Genomic DNA, 19,981 nt, shown 5'->3' on the forward strand with positions numbered 1-19,981 from the left:
TGCATTACAGCTGACACTGGAGCCAGGACATTTCTGTAGGGGGCCGTCCTGGGCACTGTGGGGTGTTAAGCAGCACACCTGGTCCCCACCCACTTGATGTCAGGAACACCCCCCAAATGTGACAACCAAAAATATCTCTAGATATCATCCAGCATCCTTAGGGAGCAGAATCACTCCCGTGAGAACCAGTGTATTAAGGGAAGCCTTACAATTTTTTGAAGTTAGGTTACTTGCCACCCAAGAAATGGTTCTAGAATCCCACAAGTGGGGCCTTGATCTAGAATTCCTCAAGTCTATTCTTTACCATCCAGGAGCAGGATCAAGAATTTCCTGAGTTGGGTTTCTGAGTGTCCAGAAGCAAGGCCCCAAATTTTTTTACATTGGGTGTTTGCTTACCCAAGGACAAGCTCCTGAATTCTGTGAGTTGGGTTCTAAAATACCCTGGGGTGGGTTCTAGCATTCTTCGAGGCGAGTTTTTACAGTCTGGAAACAGCTCTCAAATCTCCCAAGCAGGGTTCTCAAGAATGTGAGGCTAGATTCTAAATCCTCCAAATTTATCATCAATTATCTAATCTAGTATTGGTTTTACTGATATTCAAGAAACCCTTAAGTGTATTCTGGACCATTGATGGCAGGTTCCAGAATTCCTTATGCTAGGTTTTTCCATGCCCAATGACAGGCTTTTGAATTGTTTTGAGCTGGGTTCTAGAACATCCGGGGGTGGGGGGAGGCATGTTCTAGAAATCTCAGAGTCAAGGACCCAGAAAGTTCAGGTCAGAGTCCAGTAAGCCTGTCCTCAGACAACAGTGACTGAGAAGAATATTCCAGAAAAGATGCCTACAGAGGGGGAAAGAAGTACATTTTAGTTTCTCTGGGGCTCTGTCCACACTGGCTGCCGTTTTGGGGGCAACTGGCTGGATGAAGGTCCCCATGTGGAGTGAGGTGTTTGGGAGCAGCTGGTGGGGGTACATGGCTGTGAGAACCTGGGACCAGATAGTCCCAGGAATGAGTCAAAACTTTATTTAATCCCTATTTAATTTGTTTATTGGATGTGGGACATGGAACCCAGGCTGTGTTTGCAGAGGCTATTGTGAGGCCGTGGGTGCTTAGTATATCCTCAGTCGAAGGCAGCGGCTACAATAGGTGATGGTGACATCTGGCGGGAGGCAGGGTTTGCCTGCCTGTGTGTTTGGGGTACTGGGGGTGCTTACAGGAGAACTGCAGATGTATTGAGAGTTTACACAGTTAAACCTTCAGTATATGTCAGGAAGTATTAGTACTGTTTCATTTTACCATAAGCCCACTGAGGTAGGGATTATCATTAATTGCGTTTAACAGATGGGCAAATTGAGGCCCAGAGAGGCAAAGCCACTAGTTCAAGGTTGCACACCTAAGAGGCAGAGTCAGGATTCAGACCCTGGTCTGGTAGTTCACAGGGGCTCACAATAGTCCCCTGAGAAGGGGCTGTTTGGGGTGTGTCAGGGACTTCCCCAGAATGTCCCTGGAGGTCGGTCCCCTTTGGGCCCAGAGGACTTTGGCACTGGTGTGCCAGGTTCAGCTGGATCAAGAAGCAGCTTTGGAGGCTGCAGCCTGGCTGGGGGGATAGGCGAGCCTCAGACCCTCAAGGGCGGGGGAAGGGGGAACCAGGGAGGTAGAGGCGCAGCGGAGGCCAGCTGGTCCCTTTCTGTCTCTCTGTCTCTGGGTCTCTCTGTCTCTTTCTCTCTCTCCTAGTCCTTCTCTGCTTTGCCTACCCCTAGTCTCGGCCCTGCCTTTGCCAGTTTCCTCCCCACCTCCCACCCCAGGCCAACCTGTGGGCTGCCCGGAGGCAGCAGTGGCAGCAGCTGAATGGGCCCCTTGTTCCCGACCACACCCGCCCCTTGGGGTCACCCCAGGACAAGCCCTAGCAGCCTGCTGCCTTAAAGGGCCAGCATCCAGAGGGAAGGGGGAGGAGAGAGACTGCCTTCGCTCCCAAGCCACACCCCCCCCAAAGATGGAACTGATATGCATGGTGGGGCAGGAGGACACCATACTCAGACACCCCCAAATCCACGTGGTCAGAGGGGTGGACCCAGAGGCCTGCCTGCCTGGGGGAGGAGACAGTGCATGCCTGGTAGGGCTTGGGTTTGACCTTGGACATATCCCTTCTTTCTATGCCTTGGTTTCCCCATCTGTGTCTGGGGCTCTTTGTGCTCACCCCCAAGGGTTTTGGGGAAGATGGAATAGTACCTGGGCCAAGATTCAGTATAGTCGGCACTCTTCCTGTGCCTATTGTGCGATTATACAGCACCTGCCACCCGGGCATCTCATGAGTGGGCATTCACCCACCATGTGGACAGGGCAATTCTCTGTCTTTCTCCATGCCTCAGTTTCTTCAAATGTAGAATGAGTTCTACTGGTAAGTGTTAAGCCAGTTAATAGAATTAACAGGGGTTTGGAACAGGGCCCACCACCAAGTTTAAGGCTGCATTTATTGAGCACCGACTACACACCAGGCCTTGCAGAGAAAGGTCCTATTTTGCAATTCCATCTCGGAGGGAGGAACTGAGAGATTAAGGCTTGAGCTGAGGCTACACAGCCCAGATTTCACCCCAGTCTGCCACCTTCGCCCTCTGCTCCAGGCTGTACAGCTCCAGACTGCTTGCTTGCCTTCTCTGGGCCTCAGTTTCACCTTCAGAGCAATGGGAACAACCCTTGTTCACTTGTGCAGTAGAAGCCTTTCACTCCCCCCACCCCCACACTCAGAGGCTGCTGTGTCTGGGAGTTGGGGTGTCCCCTGGGCTGGAGCTGCACCTACTGGCCACTCTGGGCTGCCTCAGCGCTCCTGTGCCCCAGGCTGGCCCCATAGACAGCCTGGGACAGGTTGCTGCTGGATGGACAAGCCTGTTCCCTGCTTTCTTATGTAATCAGGTTATGCAAGGGCAGCTGGCCTGCTTACATAAGGGGAGGCGGGCCAGAGCCCAGCTGGGGAGGGGGAGGCTCTTAAAGGAGCCCATGTCCCCTAAGTCTCCCCTTCAGGGCCCTGCAGGAACCCATGGAGGGGCACCTTATGAACCCTGGTCAATTCTGCACTTATGGATACAATAACTGCCATCATTATTGTCATTGTCACTGATGTTGTTTATTGTCACCCTATTCTTTCCCAATGACAGTGGGTCAGTTGGGCAAGGCACAAAGCCCTGGCTTGGCCCATTGTGCTTCAGATACTCGGTTAGTCACGTGTCTCCCTGAGCCTCAGTTTTCCCATCTGGGCAATGGGGATGTCAGTGAAGGAAAGCAGTGGGGTATAATGGGGGTCTTGCCCCTGCCACCTGCTCACCATGTGACCTTAGGCAAGTGGTGTCCCTCTCTGGGCCTCAGTTTCCCCATCTATAAAATCTGCCTCCCTCAAGGGGCTGCTGAGGGAGACATGAGTGAAACCACAAAAAGGGTTAGAACAGCATTGCGCACACATGCTCAGCACTCAGCCAAAAGAACTACTTTGTTGTCAGTAAATATTTATTAAGCACTTACTGTGTGCCAAGCACTTGTCTAGGTCCTGGGGACACCACAGTGAACAAGACAGACAAAACCCAATCTTCGTGGGGCTCACAGTCTGTTGGGGGAAACGGACAAAGAGCAAGAAATTAACATCAGTTCATGATAAGGGCTATCGAGAAAAATTAAAAAAAAGGGAATACAGAGTGATGGACTATTTGGGGGAGGTCTATCTGAGGACTTGACATGTGAGCTGAGACCTGAGGGGTGAGGAGGAACCAGTTGTGTGAAGAACTAGGGGAAGGGCATTCTAGGCAGAGGGCACAGCCCGTGCAAAGGCCCTGGGGCAGGGCCAGGCTTGGCGTGTTAGAGGAACAGCGAGGAGGCCTGTGTGGCTGGAGCAGAGTGAGCGAGGGGTAAAGAGGGAGGAGGTGAGGGCAGGGAGGGGATGGAGCCTGGCAGGACTTGGGCTTTTACTCAGAGGGAGGTGGGAGTCCTGGAGGGCTATGGGCAGAGGAGGGATGGTACCTGACTTGGGCTCAGGAGCCTTGTGGCAATGGTGGAGAGGACAGACTGGGGGGCCAGGGTGGGAGTTGAGAGATCCAAGCTGAGGCCCCTGCACTGGTTCAGGTGAGCGATAATGGGAGCCCACCAGGCAGAGGCAGATTCCAGAAGTGTGAGAATTCGGTGGCGATTGTCAGCCTGGACAGTGCAGGTTGGTCACCAAGATCACATCGCTCCTTCTGAGGCTGGCAGTGGCCTTCTTGTGCCCTACCTGTAGCAGCACCTGCCTGGGAATATGCAAGGAAGGGAGGGGCAAGGTGAGGGCATGGCGCCTCAGACACACCCAGGGACACTCCTGAAATCAGGATGTTGTTAGCGGGCAAGCTGGGATGTGGCTCTAGTGCCCTGGCGGCCCGCAGGGCTCTGGGTGGGCCGGGCGGGTAACTGCCGGCTGCCCAGCCCCACTTTGGGTGTTCCACCTGCACAGTCAGTATTATTCCAGGTTTTATTCCCAGTCTCACCAGGTAAGCTTGGGCCAGCACCTGTGTGCCCACCCAGCCCCTGCTATAGCCAGACACATTTAGCGAGGTAGCAGGTGATGCAGCTGTCTCAGCATGGGTTCGAATCCTGACTGCGGGCACTCAGACCAGTTGCCTAACCTTCTGGGGCCTCATCTGCACCTCTCTCTAAGTCTATTTGTAGCTCCTGGGATTGTATCAAACTCCTGGCATATAAGCACTCAAAAAAATGCAAGTTGTAATTTCCCCCCCATACATTATTCTCTTTCCCCACAAGCCCATTATGTGCCTGGCAAACTCCTACTCATACATCAATGTGCCAGCTCAAATGTCCCCTCCTCCAGGAAGCCCTCCTGGCCCCCCAGGCCACTTTCCTGTTACTTCCTTGGGCTTCTTTTACCACAGGTCCTTCCCTCTGATATCCAGGACCTGGAGCAGTTGGTGGGGGGAACGAGCTTCTCGAAATAGATTTCTCCTGATCCTCAAAGGACCAAGGGGACCTAGATGGGCAGTGCTTGGGTGACATTTCACACCCTGCCCTGGGCCTATTGTCAGAAAACCCTTGTGTCACCATTGGTTGGAGTCTATATCCCCCTAAACATGTTCTTTCCCTCTGAATATCCCCCAGTTATCCCAGCATTCCTCAGATTCTTTTGTCTGACAAGCATTTATTTTGCACTTGTGTATGCCATCCCTATCAGGAGAATCCCAATTATTCATTCATTAAGCATGTATTGGATGCCTACTGTATGCCAGGCTCTGCTGGAATAATCACACTCACTTGTCTGCAAGCATCTATTGAGTGCCAACTATGTGCAAGAATTTATTAAGCACCAACTATATGCCAGGCTCCAGGAAGAGAGGCCACAGGAAGAAGGGGGTTGAGAAGGGACAAGAAACATCTCCTGTAACCACTCCCTTCAGGCTTGGGCCCTCTAGTTTCCAATCTCCTCCTGCGTTGGAAGTAGTGGGTTAAAAATGTGGGCGCTGGAACCACAGCAGCTGGGCTCCAATCCACTTATCCACGTACTGCCCATGAGACGTGGGGCAAGCCTCTTCTATCCCTGACCCTCAACTTCCCCCTCTCTAAAATGGAGCACCCAGCAATCTGACGTGTGTGCAGTTCAACGCCTATTTTCTGCAGAAAGGGAAACTGAGGCACGGAACGGGGCCACAACATATCTGTTAGTCTGACCTCCTCAAGCAAAACTGGATGGGACTCGTTCTACTGACCCCCACTCCAAGGTCAGGGTGCGCCCCACTGAGGCCCAGAGAGGGACAGGGTTTGCCTGAAGCCACACAGTCCGGGGCTGACTCTGCCCTGTTTCTTGAATGCTCTCCTTGGTGCCTGCCTCCCGCGGCCAGGCTGCCAGCCTCCAGCCTCCCGATTCCCCTGGGGCTGCTGGGTCAGTGATGCGGCCCCAGAAGCACCAGAAGGACTGGGAAGCGGGGAAGGGCCCCCCCCCATCCTTGGCAGATGGTGTGCTGTGGTGCGTCCTCCCAGCTCTGTCCACCATGTGGCCACAAATGGCTTCCAGGGCTGGCCCGTCCCCCTCCTGTGGGCCTGCACATGTGTGTTGAGTCCATGGGCACATGTGGCTCCGGGAGTCCCTCCATCCTCTCCACCCCCACCCCCCCTTGCCCCATCTCCCCACAGCAGCCGCTGAACCAGGCAGGCCTGCCAGGGAGGCGGGAGGAGGCCTTGACTTGGCTGCTGGAGAAGCCAAGAATTTGCTCCAAATGTAAACAGCGAGTTATTTTAAGTTGCCCCCCCCCCTTCCCGGGGGGTGTTGACACATTTGACATTGGAGGGGACCAGGAGAGGGGGGCGAGGGTGCGTGTGTGGGTATTTTTAACCTTGTTTTTCACATCCTTGGTGCCACCCGGAGTTTGGTTTGTGCCAATGGCAATGATGGGGGGCCACGGTGGCGCAGAGACCTGTGCAGAGGTGCCGGGAGCTCCAGGCTGGCAGCGGGCATGCGCCACCAGGCTGCCTGGCATGGCCACCGCCCTGTTGGCACATGTGTGTTTAACCCCCTGGAGGCTGCAGAGGAAGCCGGAGGAGGGGGAGGCAGGACAGAGTCCGGTGGTGTGCAGGGAGGTCCCCCCATTCACCCCACCCAGGAGGGGAGGGTCCGGCACTCCAATCCTGTGCCAGCCCGCTCCTTCTGCATGCACAAAATGGCCGCTGAGGCCAGGAGAAGCATCTGGAACCTGGGAGAGGGAGAGTTGAGAAAATGGCCGCCAGAGCGATGATGTCATAAGGTGGTGTGGTGGCCAAAAGCATCCCGGGATGGGATGAGTCCCTGCTTGCAGGCCTCAAAGTGAGCCCTGTGGCCTACCGGGGCCTCCCCACCGGATTCTCAGGCTGGACACCCCAAAACAATCCTTGCAAAGCTCCCTTTGGAGCCCTCCCCCACCTTCCAAGTCTAGCCCAAGGCCGCCAGCTGGCACAACACAGGCCCAGCACTTGGGGACTCTGGGGTGGTGGACAGCCATTACCCTGACCCACTGGCCCGAGGTGTCCACGAGCGCCTGGCGGGGCCCAGAGCCAGGCCATGGAGAAGGCGGGGGCGAGAGCGGCTGAGTGGGAAGAAAAAAGAAACTTCTTTGAAAGTGATTCTGAAGCAGGTTGGCTCTGGCCCAGGCGGCCAGCAGCGGGGGGAGAGGGAGATGGAAAGTGTGGTCCAGACTTGAGGAACGCAGTGGGTCAGGAAGGACAAGGCAGGGGAGGCCCTGGCGGAGGTCAGTGTCTAGGAGGTGACCGTGGCCATGCCCTTTTGCCTCTTGGGTCCCCCACTTCTTGTCCAGATTTCCCAGACCACTCCCTAGGGGCCGATTGGTACTATGAGCGTCTAGAATCTGGCTTCTTTCCTTTGATTTGTCCAAACAGCCCCTGGAAAAGGGCTGGGCCAGGGTTTGCGATCCTGTGTGCTAAAATGTTCAGGCTCAGAGAGGGAAAGGACTTTTGCTGGGGTCACACAGCATTGGCATTACTGATAGCCGTTTTTCACTGTTGTTGGTCTTGGGGACAGGAAGGGGTATCTCCAGGGAATTCCTTGAAGACCAGGGAAATTTTGGTTCTGGTCCTTCTGCCACACTACCAGGGAAGTCAAGTTCAGTTTAGCCCAAGGCCTTCAGGCAGTGGCTCAACTCCTGGCCCTCCTCAGGATGGTTGGGAGAAAGCCCATGACTGTGAACCTCACAGGGCAGGTCTTTGTCTGTTTTGTTCATTGTTGTGCCCCTGGAGCCTAGGACAGGGCCTGGTATACGATACACACTCAATACATATGTCAAGTGAAAGAATCACCGTTTCCCCTTATACTTGTGTTTGCGCAGTATGAGGTGGAGGTGGAGGCCAGGGACACAAAGCAGGTTGTAGCATAACTGCATACACATGGAACCTGTTGTCACACTTGGGAGGGTCACGAGGAGGTAAGTTCCCAAACTTCCCCAACATCAAGCCCAGATTCAGTGCCTGGTCCTGAGGACACATAAACCACATTTGAGCAGAGACCTGAATAAGTGAGGGAGTGAGCCAGGTAGGCATTTGCAGGAAAGGCATTCCAGGTAGCAGGAACAGCATGTACAAAGGCCCTGGGGCAGGATCATGCCTAGTATGTTCAAGGAGACCCGAGTGGCTGGAGCAGAGTAAGCGGAGGCGGAGGAAAAGGAGGTGAGGGCAGGGAAGGGACGGGGGCAGGTCATGCAGGGCCTTGTGGGCCATGGGGATGGGTTTGGACTTTTGTATATTTATAGACCCAGACTCAGTCCAGTGTGATGGAGGCTAGGACAAAGGTTTGGACAGAGAGCCAGGGGAGGGTGTTCCAGAAAAGAAGGTGTTAAAGCTGACCTGGGAAAGGTGGCTAGAGTTTGCCTGAGAGGGGGAGGGTCAGGGAAGGTGCCTGGCAGGAGTTGGTAGGGAATGAAGGCCGGGGTCGTGTGTTTGGCACAGCTTTCCAGGATAAAGAAGTCAAAACTTAGCTGCTAATATTTAAAAATGGCTGGTGACACGTGGAAGCTGGGGATTCCAGGGCCTGGCTTTGGTTCTCTCTCTAGCTGGCTGGTGTTGGGAGGCGGACGTGGCACCCGGCAAAGCCAGCTACATTTGGAAGGCCGCTAAGGTTGGAAATTAAACCAGGAGAGCTCACAGTGGCAGCCGATGCTGGCCCAGCAGACAAGCCACTGGGCCCTAGTGGGAATGCTAGGCTCTCCTATATCCTGCCAGGTTTTAAATAAGTGTAATTATGGTTTCAGCAAGTCCTGTCCTTTCTGCATCCCAAAGATTAATTAAATATGACCTGTCTGTCCATCCCTAGGCCACCACCCTGGGCCAGGCTGTTATGCCTGCCGGGACGCCTGCCCACACCTCCCACACCTCCACTCTGCCCTCCCAGCACCCAAGGTCCACAGTTCACTCAGCAGCCAGAGACTGTGTGTGTGTGTGTATGTAGGTAAAATATATATGACAAAAATTCACCCCCTTAACCACTTTTAAGCACACAGTTCAGTGGCATTAAGTACACTCACATTGTGCAGCCGTCCCCACCATCATCTCTAGACCTTCCCATCTTCCCAAACTGAAACTCTGTCCCCATTAAACACTCACTCCCCTCCCCTCCCCCATCCCCTGGCCCCCACTGTCTACTCTCTGTCTCTATGAATCTGACTCCTCTGGGGACCTCCTGTGAGTGGGATCATATAGTGTTTATCCTTTTGTGACTGGCTTATGTCACTGAACATAATCTCCTCAAGGTTCATTCATATGGCAACAGGTGTCAGAGTGTCCTTACTTTTTAAGGCTGAACAATATTCCATTGTTTGGATGGACCACTGTGTTTATCCATTCACCCGTCGATGAGCATGTCCATCCGTCGATGGGCCCCTGGGTTGTTTCCACTTCGGGCTGTTGTGAGTGCTGCTGTCAACATGGGGGTGCAAATATCTGTTTGAGTCCCTGCTCTCAATTCTTTCGGGTACGTATGTAGGAGCAGGATAGCTGGGTCATAGGGAAATTCTATGTTTAACTGTTTGAGCAACCTCCAAGCCGATTTCTACAGTGGCTGCACCATTTTACATTCCCACCAATGGTGCACGAGGATTCTAATTTCTCCACATCCTCGTAGCCGGGCATTTTTAAATATAACGTCAGTCGAGTCATCACTCCTTATCGTGCTTGAGAATAACACCCAAGCTTTTCACGGTGGCCCACATTGCCCTGAGTAGTCCAGCTTGTCTCCCTTTCAGTTCTCTTTGTTCACCATGTTTGAGCCACGTGGTCTGCCTCCATTCCTCAAACATCCCATGTTTATTCCCGCCCCAGAACCTTTGCACTTGCTGTGCCATCTGCCCCAGCTCTCCCAATGGCTGGCTCCTTTCCCTTCTTAGGTCCTCAATGCTGTTACCACCTCAGAGAGGTTCTGCTTCACTTCTCTGTCAAAATCACCCCCAAAGCCACTCTCTGTCCCCTCACCCAGTTTTATTGCCTTAGTGAAACTTAGAACCATGTGAAATGATCTCAGCCTTCTTCTGTTTGCTCGTTTCCTGTCTGTCTCTCCTCCCTTGGCTTTCTGCCATTTCTCCGATGCCTGGCAAGTAGTAGGTGATCAGTAAACATCTGTGACATGAGTGCCGGGTGATGCATTGATCTTCCAGTTATGAACACTAGAGGTTTTAGCCACCGGAATAGAGGGAGTTGTTGGGTGCAAAGGGAGTGGGTGCTCCGGGGCGGGAAGGGCGGCACCGGCCATGGCGGCGCCTTTGTCATGAGCTGGGACAGACCAAATTTGGGCTCATGGCCACGGATAGGAAAGAACAGTTTGTACACTCTGTCAACGGGATCCAGGTTACATTTCTGTTGTTGCTATGATCATGTGTTTGTTTGAGCAAAAGGCTGTAGGGGGTGATGACGTTCCAGCTGCACATGAACACCCGCGGACCTAGGAAGTCGAGAGAACTGGTCCCCAGCCCAACGAGGGTGTCACTTGAAATACAGCTGCTGTCAAGGGCCAGAGTCTCACTCATACTAGCATGAGTGTGGTTAGCTATGCTTCATGCATAGTTCTAAAGAGCCTTGTGTGTCTCTCTGAGAAGATCTTTGAGGAAGGCCCTGGAATAAGGGGACCGTGCCAGCCGTGTAGATTCTGAGGGAATAGAGCGCCACGCAGCGGGCACAGCCTATACAAAGGCCCTGGGGCAGCCCTGTGCCTAGCATGTTGGAGGAACAGCGAGGAGGCTGGAGCAGTGAGCGAGGAGGAGAGGGAGGAGGTGAAATCAGGTTGTGAAGGGCCTTGTGGGCCAAAGGGAGGACTTGGGCTTTTACCCTGAGGGAGGTGGGAGCCCTGGAGGCTGTGAGCAGAGAAGGGGCAAAGTTCATTTAACTTCTGAGTTTGGCAAAATGCTGTCACCAAAACAGTATTTATCCCCTTATCTGTGATTTGCTCTTTCCCGCCCTGAGCTCAAAAAACCTCACACCTGTAAAGTCAGGCAACAATTGAGAATTTCCACTTTACAGATGGGGAAAACCAAGGCTTGGAGGGGAGAGAGACAAGAGTAGTCCAAGGTCATACACCAGGTTGTGCCAGGGCTGGGAAAACGCAGGTTTTGGGGCATGGCTGTAGCTTCCAGAAGATGCCTCAAGTTCAGAGGAGTTTGGGACCCGCCACGAGTTTGGGACCCGCCACCTCTTCTTCAAGACCCCAGCACATTTTAAAGGCTCTCAAAGCCCCACACTTGCCCTGAGAACTCCAAAGCGATGCCTCTGATCACGGACCCCCATGCTCTGAGAAAGTGTATTCATATCTCGAGGCACACCGGGAGGACATCCCCAGCTTGGCCGCTGACAGCATAAACTCTGGTTCACTGGCTTCCACAGTTCTGCTTAGGTTTTACAGTGTGTCCATCCACGTTTTCCTTGTATGATTGAGAAGGTATACTGAGCATCACCAAGGGCCAAATTGAATACCTGGTCTGAGTTGGACGGCAGAAAATAGATTTGGGCCAAAGGGGCAGGGTTGATGAGGTCAGGAAAAAACGCACACAAGCAAACCTTTTAAAGCTGGTGATCTATATTATGTAAAATTCAATAAGATATTCATTTATATGTTTTCAAAGAGGACAAATAAAACCAGGTCAGTATATCCATTTTCTTTGCTGTGTGGCCTTGGGTAACTTATTTATCCTCTCTGGGTCACCTGGGGTTGTGAGCCTCAGTCAAGGACTGCTGCAGGGAGTTGGGTGAGAGGATATCAAATGCATCAGTTTCCCCATCTAGGAAATGGGTTTGATAATCAAATGTCTGTCCTGGGGGAGTTTCGAAGATTAAATGAGTCAATGGAAGTGAAACTTGCAGCCCCATATAGTCAAAAGAATGACTCACTAAGTGTTAACCATAGGATGTACTGTCCCAAATGGGAGAGACCTCGTCAACCCTCCCAAGAGTCCAGCCGCAACCCTCACTCACCAGGCACTGCTACTCACATCTCCAGGTTTGTGTGGCCTCGCCTGCACTTGGCATGGCCTGAAATTCTCCTCCTGATTTATTTGATTACTTATTCATTACCTGTTGCTCCCCTCATTAGGACGTCAGTGCCACAAGGGCAGGGATTTTTGTCTATCTTGGTCACCATTGTGTCCCCCAAGCCTTTGGCACCCAGTAGGATCTAAGTGATCAAAGGAAGTAAATGGCAGTGCAGTTCAGCTCCAGTTAATGGGTGAGGAAACGGAGCCTCAGAGGTGTCAAAGACCTTGCCCAGGAACACACAGTGAAGGGCCACATAGACAATATTTTAGACCTGGCAGGTCACATACGGTTTCTGTCATGTATTCTTTTCTCTTTTTACAACACTTTAAAAATGTACAAGACCCCTTGTTTTTTTATTATTGCCTCTCCCTAAATAACCTTTTTAGACATTTTCCCCCTAATCACTCCACCTGCATGAAATTTTAATTTCACAAGTATATCATATTTATATCTACATATCTATATTTTATACATAAAAAGAGGAAAACTCTAGCTCCTCCATGCCTCCTGCCCCAAGAACCAGTTTTCAAGAATGGATAGATCTAGACCAGGGTCTCTCCCCCTTGGCACTGCTGCTAGGAGCAGGGTCATTCTCTGGTGGGAGGGCCGTCCTTGGCACTGTGGGATGTTGAGCTTCATCCCTGGTCCCCCACCCCATCGATGCCAAGAGCACCTCCAGTGTGACAAACACAGATGACCGCAGACATCGTCCTTGGGGGCAGAATGGCACCAGTTAAGAACCCCTACGCTAGGCAGACGACTTCTAATTTACATCAACTTTGAGAAATAGACTGTCTGAGCTGGGCCTCGGTTTTCTAACCTCATCAATTGGGCGGATTTAATCAAATGGTTCCATGAAGCTCTTAACACAGTAAGCTCAGCAACTGAAAGCTGCCCCCTTGGGGGCTGGGACGTCTTGGGGCACTGGCCTTGAGGCATTAGCTGGCCTTTAGACATTACCTACCTGTGGGTACATCTGTTCAGACTGAAGGAAGGTCTGTTTTAGGGCTGGATGTATAAGTACAATGGAGGAGGAAGAGGAATTATCTGTGTTCTCTCTTTCTTTTCCTGATTTTTCACGGAACACCCAGAGCTGCTTGGCCCAGTAGAACTTTCCGTGTTGATGGCGATGTTTGGCACCGTCCAGTTTGGTCTCCACCAGCCACGTGTGTCTCTTGAGTACTGAAAGGTGACCAGTCCCACTGAAGTTCTGACCATTTAATTTAATTTCAATTTAGCTCATTTCAATGCAAAGTCACATGTGGCTAGTGGAGCCATACTAGACAGCTCTAGAAGCTGGGGAGTTTTCAGGAGCCACATGATAGGCAAGTGATCAGCAGGTGGATGAGAAATATTTTGAGGTTTCAGAGATGATTAAAAATAAGATGGCGTAATAAAAAGGAAGGACATCCTGACACCTGCTATAACATGGATTGAACTGAGGACATGATGCTCAGTGAAATAAGCCAGACACAGAAGGACAGGCATTGTGTGATTGCACTCACAGGAGATCCCCAGAGGAGTCAAATCGATAGAGACAGAGAGTAGATGGTGGGGGCCAGGGGCTGGGGGATGAGAGGGGAGGGAGTGTTTAATGGGGACAGAGTGTCAGTTTGGGGAGATGGAAAGTTTGGGAGATGGATGGTGGGGATGGCTGCACAACAGTGTGAAATGTGCTTAATGCCACCGAGCTGTGCACTTAAAAATGGTTCTGATGGTAAATTTTATGTTATGTATTCAACCACAATATAAAAATTAAATTTAAAAAATTTCAATGCAATGGCATATAAGTACAGCATCATATTATTTAGAAACTACACTTATTTAAATAAAGAAACAGACTTCCCTGAACTGTGGAAAAGGTTAAGAACTTCTCCAACACAACAAGGGATCTATAGAAACCCACAACTAACATCATAGTGGTGAGAGATGAATGACTTCCCCTAAGATCAGAAGCGAGACAAGGACACATGCTCTCCCCACTTTTACTTAACATGGCATTGGATGTCCCAACCAACGCAATAAGGCAAGAAAAGGAAATCAGAGGCGTACAGACTGGAAAGGAAGAAATAAAATTGTTCCTATTTGCAAATGACATGATGGTCTACATAGAAAATCCCAAGGAATCTAAACAAAAAAGGCTCTTAGAGCTCAAAAATGAGTTCAGCAAGGTTGCTGAATACAAGATTAACATACAAAACCCAATCGCATTTCTGAATGCTAGCTATGAACAATTAGAAACAAAAATTAAGTTAAAAACCCAGTATCATTTATAATCTCTCCCCAATGCTGCTGTGTATTATTGTCAAATTGATGGCAACCCTTTTACACTTACTAGCTGACTTGGCAACCCAACAAACCCTGGAGGGTGGGGTTTATTATCTCCCCCATTTTACAGAGGAAGAAAGTGAAGCTCAGAGAGGTGGGGAGCTGGCCTGAGGTCATCGAGTGAATGAACAGTGAGACAGAGGCTCCCACTGGAGCCAGCCATAGTCTAGCACCATAGCTTTTAATGGATACAGAGTAACTGAGGCACAGACAGCAACAGAAATGGTAATACTAGTAGTAAGGCCCCTCCAGTTGATGAAGCACTTCCTACTTCCTATGGATGGAGAACCACTGTTTGGAGCACTTTATTGCATGCATTGTCACCTTTTCCCTGACAAGCAGCCTCTGAGGGAGGTGTGGTGGTTGTGCCTGTTTCACAGATGAGAGTGAGGCACAGAGAGAGATGAGGCATTGCATCTGAGGCCCACAACTAGGTCTGCCTGGTGCCAAAGCACAAGCACAGAGGTGATGCTCAAGAAACATCTCCCCTTCTTGGGGGAGTGCCCAAGTGCCAACCAGGCACTGCTGCCTGCAGAGTCCATGTGGGCACAGTTCCTGAAGAGGGTCCTGTGCCCAAGGCCCGGAGCCCAACGGATGGCTGCCCGGGCTGGGCACTTCCCAACCGAGTGGCCACCTGTGACCAGCCTTGGGGCCATCCAAGCAGGACTGGCCAGCTCTGAGGGGCCGCTGGCTGCCCAGCCCAGCAGTGGCCACAGGGCTCAGGGCCGAGCCGGGCACACTCCCCTCGGCCGCTGCCCAGCCATGCTCAGCCCAGGCAGCCATGACTGGGGCTGCAAATACAGGTCAAGGAGGGGCTGCTCCTGGATGTGAAACTGAGACACGGCCTTGCACAAGCCCCGCTCCTGTGCTGTTTATGGCACCCTCAATCTTAGCAGCCAGTAGGTGTGCAAAACACAGTGTGTGCAAAGCCACTAGCACAGTGCCAGACAAACAGCAAGGGCTCATGACTGTTTTAGGAAGTATCATTATTATTATTATCCCCATGACAACCCTGAAGGAACTGAGGCCCCCAGAGAGGAAGTGACCTCCCCTTGACCACACCTCCTCTGAGGCTCCCAGACAGATGGGAACTCAGGCATCTGATCCCAGAAGCCAGCCGGCTCACGCACACACAGGGCATTGGAGGTCTGGCTGCCCACACAAACCAAGGAACGAAATACAGCTGACCCTTTAACAGCATGGATTTGAACTGTGTGGGTCCACTTACACGTGGGGTTTTTTTCAGTAAATACTGTAAATGTATTTTCTCTTATGATTTACCAAATAACCTTTTTTCCTCTTGTTTATTGTAAGAATACAGTATATAATTCGTGTAACATACAAAATATATATGAATTGACTATTTACATTATCAATAAGGCTTCCGGTCAAGGCTTCCAGTAAGCTATTAGTTAAGTTTTTGGGGAGTCAAATTATACAAGGATTTTTGACTGCACAGGGGATCGGTGCTGCTAATCCCCGTATTGTTCAAGAGTCACCTGTGACCTTCATAACAGAGCACAAGTGGCTTGGGGTGGGGAACATTTCATTTTCTAACTCGTTTTCCTTGCCTATAAAATAGGTACAATAATAATGCCAGCTTTGTAGCTATCTTAAGGATTTAAGGGAACATACAAAATGGGAACAATAAAGTGCCATATTTGCGATCTTCTTAGAGATCTAAAAAACTTAGTAATTGTCACAATAGGAATAATAATGTGACTGACGTTACCATGTATGCCCTGAACACTTCATATGGATTATGTCCTTACTGCCTCCTGCAGGGTCTGGGCAATGCTCACACCCATTTGAAAGGGGAGAAAACTGGCTCAGAACAGTTAAGTGACTTGCCTGAGGGGGCACACACACACACACACACACACACACACACACACACACACAGAGTTACTCCCAGCTTTGCGGTGTGGCAGGTGGAGCGCCCTGATTCTTTCTCTGGTATTTGATGGTGATTTCCACCACCTTCCTGTTTGACCTGAGAGACAGATGAGTGAGTCCGGGGATCCCTGTCTGGCTGGGCTCAGCCATGTGCCCCCTGCAGCCCCGGTCCTGAATGGATGTGGGGACTATGGAGCGAGCTGGCGTGATCACCTTCCATCCAGGCCACCGGAGCCGATAAAGCTGAGCTCAGCGTCTGTCTGCTATGCCCGTCTGCCAAGGAGCCTGATTATTTTTAGATAAGATGGAGGGGCAGACGCCGGGGCGGGAGGGAGCCCCCATGCCAGGCAGGTGGGTGGGGGCATTGCAGCTACAGAGGGACGCCCTTCTGTCCCATCTTTGGGGGCCCTGAGTGGCCCCCCAAGACCAAGGGCTGAACCCTTAGGACTTCAAGGCTGAGGGGAGGGAGCCCGAGGGCTCAAGGACTTCTTACTGGTCCTCAGTTTCCCCATGCCAGTAAGATAGGGATGATAGCTCCTACCTACTAGGTTTAAGGCTGGATTAAACGAACTACCCTATTTCACAGATGAGGAAACTGAGGCTCAGAGTGGGAAGAGTTCTAACCCACAGCAGAGCCAGCCCCTGCACATACATTCTTGTACTGTGCGTGAGGCCACATTCCAGCACGTGGGGACCTGCGCTGGGGTTTGCAGGTGCCCTGCCAGACATCCGTGATCTTCTGGGACAGCAGCCAAGGGAGGGGGCCAAGAAGAGACCCTGGATCCTCTCATGTTCAGGGGCCATCCTCTCCTCTTGCGGTGGGGGTCCCTGCAGTGTCACCAACTCCTCCTCCCTTTCTTTGCAGATGCAGAACAGAGTGGCAGTCCCCGGGCAGGGATGGGCTCTGACCAGGAAGACAGCAAGCCCATCACGCTGGGTGAGTCTGGGGAAGGCGAGGGGTGGAGAGCACAGCCCCATTCCCATCTTTTATTTGGGTATCATTTTCTGAGCATCCCCATGTACTCTGTGTGGCTCTGGGTGCATGCTTTACACATACGAGTATGAACGGTTCATTTCTCACAGCGATGCTGTGGGGTAGGTGCTGTGTTGTTCCATTTTGCAGATGAGGAAACTGAGGCTCAGAGAGGTTAAGGGGCCTGCCCAGGGCCACCCAGTGCTTTGAACCCACAACTCTGAGCTCCCAGTGCCTGGGATCCAAGGTACTCATCCCACTAGAGGGGCCCTGGAGGGCCCTGCAGTCCCATGGGACATTTAACAATGAGTAGGATAACTCAGTTCTGTGTTGGGGGATGGAAAGTGGGAGAGTTTGCCAGAGGCAGGGCTGGGAGCAGAGCCCCAAAGGACAGAAAGGATTCGGAAGCTGATTCTGCCCTGATCCCCCCAGGATCCCAACCTCCACAGTCTGTCCTCCCCGAAGTGGCCAGAAGGTGCCACAGGTCCCACCCCTCCTCTACCCACAGCCCTCCAGGGGTCCTGTCTCTTCTGGGTAAAAAGCTCAAGTCCTCCCTGCAGCCCCCAAGGCCCTGAACGAACGACCTGCCCTGTTCCCTCCCTGCCCTTGCCTCTGCCTTCTCTCCCCCTCGCTCACTCCGCTCCAGCCACAAGTACCTCTTTACTGTTCCTCCAGCATGCCAGGCACAGTTCTACCCCAGGACCTTTGCACATGTGCTGTCTGCTCTCCCTCTCCAGATTTCCCAGGTCTCAGCTCAGACGCCCCCCTCTTAGAGAGATCTTCCCTGAGTCCCTGAGCTCAAGCAGCCTAAGCCTCTCTTGATTGATCACCGCCCTCTATTTTATTTTTTCAGAGAAAGTTAGTAATTGCCTATGTATTTGCTTATCTGTCCTAATGGAACATCACCTCTTCAAGGGCAGAGGTTTTTGTCTGTCTTGATCGCTATTGTGCACTCAGTGCCTAGAACAGGACCTGGTACACAGTAGGTGCTCAATAAATATTTGTAGAGAAAGGAGGGAGGAATGAAGCAGAGAGAAAGAGAAACTAGAGAGATGGTGTATCAGGGACGAGTAAGAAGGAGAGATAAAAAGAAAGGAAGGAAGGAACAACCAGTGTGTGAGGGCATCCGGTTGGATGGACCGGCACAGCCATGCCCAGGGAAGCCAGCTGGTTCCAGGAGGTTCACAGCCCCCGCCCCAGACCGCTGCTCACTGGCCGTCTGTGACCCTGAGTCCTCCATGGCCTCCCGAAATCCCCAGGCACCTCCGTCCAAGCCAGATGTTCAAGGCCGGCTGGGGCAGCAGCGCTTGGCCTGGCCCCCTGGGGAGCTCCAGCGTCTGGCGGAGGAAATCACTTCCTCCCTGCTCGCCAGGGAGTCCCCTGGAGATGGAGCTGGGCAAGCGCTGCACAAACAGGAAACCCCGGTGGGGGAGGGCGGAGGGGCGTGCTGACACCAGCTGGGTCAGCAGGAAGCAGCCATGGCCACTTCCCCTGGACACTGGGGGACCACCGCCCTGTCCTCCCCAGGATGTTGTGGCCCTGAGCATGCCAGCATGAGCCTGGGAAGATAGTAAGTGCTCAATAAATGGTGTGCACAAAGCTTGTAACCAGGGAGGCTGGGGTTCCCGGACCATCCAGGGTCTCCGACAGCTTGGGAACTGAGCTCCGTGGTAAGCTCCCTGTGGCCCATGCTGCCCCCTGGGGGCCTGGAGAAGAACTGCTCCCAGCACATACTGCCCCCCATGCTGAGATGCCTGCCTGCCTGTCCTACCTTCTCTCTGACCACTCTCCCTGGTTCCTTCCGCGCCAGCCCTGTTAGCCTCCAGCTCACCAAGTGTGTTCCAACCCCAAGGTCTTTTGCACAGGCCGTTTGCACCACCAGGAACTTTATGGCCCCTGGGGAAGAGGCAAAACATCACATTTAAGATCACCCTATTAAGAATAGCCAATACTGCCAGGTGTTGTTCTTGGCAGTATCCAAATTTTAACTCATGTATTCCTATTATCCACCAGTACCCTGTGGTCTTGGTAAAATGTTACCTCTCAGCGAGGCCTTCTCTGAGTCCTTTGGGTAAGATAGGTCTCCTTCCCTGCAGGCTCCCCAACCCTGCCTGCCTTACCCCTACCTGACACACCTTATGTTGGACTTACTATTTATTTTTAAAAAAATTTATTGGGGAACAGTGTGTTTCTCCAGGGCCCATCAGCTCCAAGTCATTGTCCTTCAATCTAGTTGTGGAGAGCACAGCTCAGCTCCAAGTCCAGTCACCGTTTTCAATCTTAGTTGCAGGGTTGCAGGAGGCTGCCATGCGGGAACTGAACTGTGAGAGCTCTCTCTCCAACCAGCCGAGCCATCTGGTTGCCCCTTTGGAAGCTTAGCGGCAGCTCACTGTCTTCAATCTAGTTGTGGAAGGCGCAGCTCACTGACCCATGAGGGAATTGAACTGGCAACCCCATTGTTCAGAGCCTGTGCTCCAACCAACTGAGCCATCCGGCTGCCCCAGACTTAATGATATATTTTTTTTAATTTTGTATTATAGGGGGCAGCTGGTTAGCTCCGTTGGTTAGAGCAAGATGCTCATGACACCAGGGTTGCCGGTTCGATCCTCACATGGGCCAGTGTAAGCTGAGTCCTCCACTACTAGATTGAAACAACTACTTGACTTGGAGCTGGTGGGTCCTAGAAAAACGCACTTAAAATAAATAAAAGCTTTTTAAAAAATGTATTACAAAATACACATAAGATAAAATGTGTCATTTTAACCA

At 51.9% G+C, this 19,981-nt stretch overlaps 1 protein-coding gene across 8 annotated transcripts in view; it reads left to right on the plus strand.

Moving 5' to 3' along the window:
- The window catches only part of NFIC (nuclear factor I C), a 67,792-nt gene that overhangs the window by 23,875 nt on the left and 23,936 nt on the right, over positions 1 to 19,981 (plus strand). For all 8 annotated transcript variants that reach the window (XM_074337566.1, XM_074337568.1, XM_074337567.1 and 5 more), the window contains exon 3: positions 17,108 to 17,179. In XM_074337566.1, the coding sequence (XP_074193667.1) occupies positions 17,108 to 17,179 (72 nt within the window). The remainder of the gene's footprint in view (positions 1 to 17,107; positions 17,180 to 19,981) is intronic.

This window comes from Rhinolophus sinicus, linkage group LG07 (assembly GCF_036562045.2).
Source record: "Rhinolophus sinicus isolate RSC01 linkage group LG07, ASM3656204v1, whole genome shotgun sequence".
NCBI lineage: Eukaryota > Metazoa > Chordata > Mammalia > Chiroptera > Rhinolophidae > Rhinolophus > Rhinolophus sinicus.